The sequence below is a fragment of the Austrofundulus limnaeus genome, unplaced genomic scaffold, assembly GCF_001266775.1.
Source record: "Austrofundulus limnaeus strain Quisiro unplaced genomic scaffold, Austrofundulus_limnaeus-1.0 Scaffold51, whole genome shotgun sequence".
Classification (NCBI taxonomy): Eukaryota; Metazoa; Chordata; class Actinopteri; order Cyprinodontiformes; family Rivulidae; genus Austrofundulus; species Austrofundulus limnaeus.
Window position 1 is genome coordinate 455271 of NW_013952453.1, and position 4236 is coordinate 459506.

A 4236-nucleotide genomic window follows, 5' to 3' on the forward strand; every position below is an offset into this window, starting at 1 on the left:
GCCTCACCAAAATTCACTGAGCCACAGTGATAATGGTCAATCACAGGAGTCAGACTGTTTGTGGGCAGAGCCTTGGAGACAGAGCTGAAGTACAGAAGAAAGGGACACACCTGAAGTTCAAGAATGACAAGGTTTTAGCTTTTATTCACCATGAAAACAGAATTTTAACAGCTAAACTTAAGCTATTTAGCTCCATGTTCTGAAGGATCTGGCTGAAACTGAAGAAACTGAAACTGAGCTGAAAGACAAAAGTAGCAACATGCTAAAAGGCTACAAAGTAAAAGTTACAAGGCAAGTAGCTAAATGATAGTTCAGTGTAGCAAAACACCAGCTAAAAGCTAATAGTAACAAAGCAATAATTAAAATAGAAAAAGCTAAAAGTAGCAAAAAGTAAGAAAAAGTAGCAAAAACTATTGAAAAGCTATAAGCAATAAAATACTTGCTAAAATAGCAACRAATTAGCTGAAAGTGATAAAATGCAAGATCATTTCAGCAGAATGTTAGCTCTAAGCTAAAATTGACAGTGGAATTAGCATTAGAAGTAGTAAAAGTAGAATTAGTAGTTGAGGTCTTAGATGAGGTACTGGTGGTAGAATTAGCATTAGCAGCAATAATTTTTGTGGAATTAGCATTAGTAGGTTTTGTAGCAGTAGAATTAGCATAAACAGTAGTATAATTAGCATTAGCAGCAGTTTTACGCCAAGAAAGATGAATTTCAGTTTAGTTTTTGCACAAAAATATCTAATCTTCCAATTCAACTGCRTTAAAACAAAGCTACGTTAAAAACAAACTGTATGTTTTAACTGAAACCCTGAGTGTACTCAACTTCATCAGCTTTAACTTTTGGTTTCCCGCTCTTTTTAAATCTCAGGGCCTGAAACCAGACATGGACACATCTCCATCCACAGCAGCCGAGAAAAAAGACGAAATGGAAGGTAGCAGCTTCACCGACCTGCCGAAGAAACCCTCAGCCTCTGACATGAGAGGTAAGGTGCTTTTTAAAAGTTTCTGCAAACCCACGGCTGGATCTGAACCCGATGTCCGGTTGTCTGTTGGGCGTGATTTGAGTCTGAATGAGTCCAGGTCTCGTAGGTGTTCAATCAAGGGGCAAAGGGGGAGTGAACAGGACTGATGAAATATACATTTCAAAGATGAAGCAGCATCCTGGGAGCCGAAGCTGCGGCTCTCCTCGGGCCTGATAAGGTACCCTCAGCAGTCAGAGGTGACTTACAGTAAACGTCTGACAAGAATCTTAATGGACTTGGACCTTTAAAGAACTCATTAACGCAGTGTGCTCCGGTATCAGGTCCTGGTGAGTACAGGAGGGGAGTGTGGCATCGTTTGAGGCTGTAAACGGTGATGAACAGGAAAAATGACAGGAGAGGAGAGCTGGGGGGTCGGCGCAGGTGACTGTTTGTGTTGTTGAACTAAATGAAGAGTAACAGCGGTCCCGTCTCGCTGGCAGGAAGAGAGGATCCGTGTTTTAAAGATGTCAGCCAACGTGTGATGAAAGCTGGCTATAATGAGGCTCAAAGACCTCTGGAGAATAACGAAGAAAAAGGGGTCGGGAGCCATGAAGTTCAGGACAACATGGAGCTTCAAACAATGATGGAGATGCAAGCTGATGGCTCCCTTTGACATGCTAATTAAATGTGTGATTTAGTGACATTTGGACTCATTCATGAAGGACTTGGTGGCCTGCCAGTCTAAAGAAACACTCATTAATTGATGAAGAGGAAACGGAGGCACAAAGGATGAGCAGAGTTTAGTTCAGCTTGGTGTGAACGCTTTCAGCTTTTATCGGATAAAACAAAACTTTGGTGCTCAGAAAGAGAAGGCTTTCTAATATTTTGCAACTAAAACATTTTAGAATCATAACACAGTGACTTCTCTACAAAATAAAAATTATATAAACTTTTACCAATATAAACTTCAAAGTTAGTTCTTTTATAAAACAGACAGTGGTCTTCGCAGGTGGTCTGAAAGGACATTCAGCCAAGCGGATGCGATCAAATTTAAGATTTTATTTAGTAGTTAAAACACCCAAGTGTGTTTAATGATAACATGGATAGAGTTTGAACATTTTATTCCAATATTTCACATTTTAACTTAACTGCTTTATGTTATCCTCTGGTAAAGCTGAGACAAACACAGAGGGTGTTTAACAGTAAACCTCTGGTAAAGTTGAGGTGTGGCGGACAGAAAAACACTGGATCCATGTTTTAAAGATGAACTTGTGATGAAAGCTCGGTATAATCAGGTTAAAAGAGCTTGTTCTCACCTCCAGAGTATAACAGAGATCAATTAGTGGCAGAGAAGTGGCGGCAGCGGCGGCGAATGGGCTGACATGGATGCAGAGTGACAGGCCACTTTTGAAATGTAAATAGAGTCAGTGATTCGGTGACAGTCCTGCTCTTTAATGAAGAACTTGGTGGCCTGCCACGATGAAGGAATCCAACATTAATTGTTCATACCAGAATATCAATGTAGGACACTTCTTTACATTTGGACTTGGCGCTGGAGTTGCTCCATTTTTTTTGACGCGGTGGTCTTAAATATTTGAACAAAGCCGAAGTCTTTCCCTCAGCAGGATAATAATTCCCTGAGAGCCTCGGTGGTCAGGCGGAGTCGTCTGATCATGTTGTGTTTCCAGATGTTCTACACTTTCTATAAATCACAGGCCATCTTCGTCAGTTAGACTTTAAAAAGACAAAAGGAACAAATCTGAAGCTACATCCACAGCAGTTTTTAAAGGTTTACAACCAGAGAGAAGGTTTTATTATTCCAGCTTCACTGAAATGTGCCTACATTTATTAGCTGAGGCACTTTGTCTTTTTACTGTTTTATGAAGGGGAAAAAAATCTTTTGGGCACAAGTATGAAACAACTTCACAAACCCAAGAGTTGAGTCATTAATGATAACAAAGGTCACACACTCAAACTCTCATTGACTTCCACTGTATCTGAACTTAGAAGGCATTTTTGCATTTTAAAGCCCGCTTAGGCCCACCCTGGCTCCAGACGGCATGGCCTTTTTCTACCCCGGTCCTGGTTGTGTTTGGACTGAGCAGAGAGCCACCTTCATGTGGGCAAGATCATAATATTAATCAGTTTTATTTTGCTTTATATGTAACAAAACACAAATAGAATACACCAAACCTAAAGGGAAAGTATTGAATATTGAACTGGACCATCCAGCAGTATGATGTTGAAGGTGAGAGGGCAGGACGACAGAGAACAGTAAGCTAATGGTAGCTAATGTTAGCTTGTTGTTTGGTAGYTCGCTACTGTTAGACTGGTGTGAAAAAAAATGTTAGTCATAGCAAATGATTCATGTAAAGTTACTCTCACCTGTGTGACCTAACACACCGATCAGAACCAATCAATGATCAGCAGTAGCTGACGTCAAATCGGGCCGGCCCAACTGGAACCACAGCTCTCGAGGTTCCAGAAATCATGGTAGGTCTGGGCTATAAGGGCTAATGCAAAGATGCTGAACCCAGGTTTGAACCCTGGCCAGGCCGATCCCTGCAGAAATGCCTACAGTTTTCTCTTCAAACAGGAGTAAAGGAACTTTTTAACTCTTCACATATCCTCTCTGAAACCCTGTAGAACCATCAAACACAAACTTTGATATCATCAGAACCTTCTGTTGTTCACGGGTCAAGAAGTTCTTTGGTCCGACTTCAAGTCTTCACACACAGACTGTTTTTCYGAGGCTTACTTTTTAATCTGTGGTTCTGCCTGAAGTGCTCCTCCTCCCTGGGATTCACCATGACCACCAGTGACTCAGCACATTCTTCTATATTACCCAGCATGCTCCTTTTTCTCCTTTGTTTCCATCATGGCCGACCCTATAGATCTTTTCTCTTTTCTTTCTCTGGCTGTGTCTCAATTCAGGGGCTGGGTCACTATGTCAATGCCCGGCGCGGAGTACTGTCCCATTTCCAAGGCTCCTCCTCATACGGCCGACAAACTCTCGAAATCTGAGGATGCATCCGTGTATCCTCACCAGCTGAGGATATCCCAGGATTCAATGCACGGGCAGCAAAATATGTAAACAGAGAAATTAAGAAGGTAGAGTTTTTATTTTTTAACGAGTCAGCGCAGTTTGGAAATTACCACGGACCGAAGGATTTGTGTTTAAAAGTAAGTTTAGCAACTTAGCTGATGAAATTTACGCTGCAATGGATAAAAAAAATGCAACTACAAGTTATAAAAATAAAGTCATAATATT

General features: G+C 41.1%; 1 protein-coding gene across 4 annotated transcripts in view; it reads left to right on the forward strand.

Moving 5' to 3' along the window:
* LOC106517622 (zinc finger protein GLI2) overlaps positions 1 to 4236 on the forward strand; it is a 69979-nt gene that overhangs the window by 10448 nt on the left and 55295 nt on the right. For 3 of the 4 annotated variants that reach the window (XM_014008556.1, XM_014008558.1, XM_014008559.1), the window contains exon 1: positions 894 to 986. In XM_014008556.1, coding sequence (XP_013864010.1) covers positions 929 to 986 — 58 coding nt within the window. In that variant the 5' untranslated portion in view covers positions 894 to 928. Of the gene's footprint in view, positions 1 to 871; positions 987 to 4236 lie in introns of those variants that run through there. The other variant, XM_014008557.1, reaches the window with a different exon arrangement.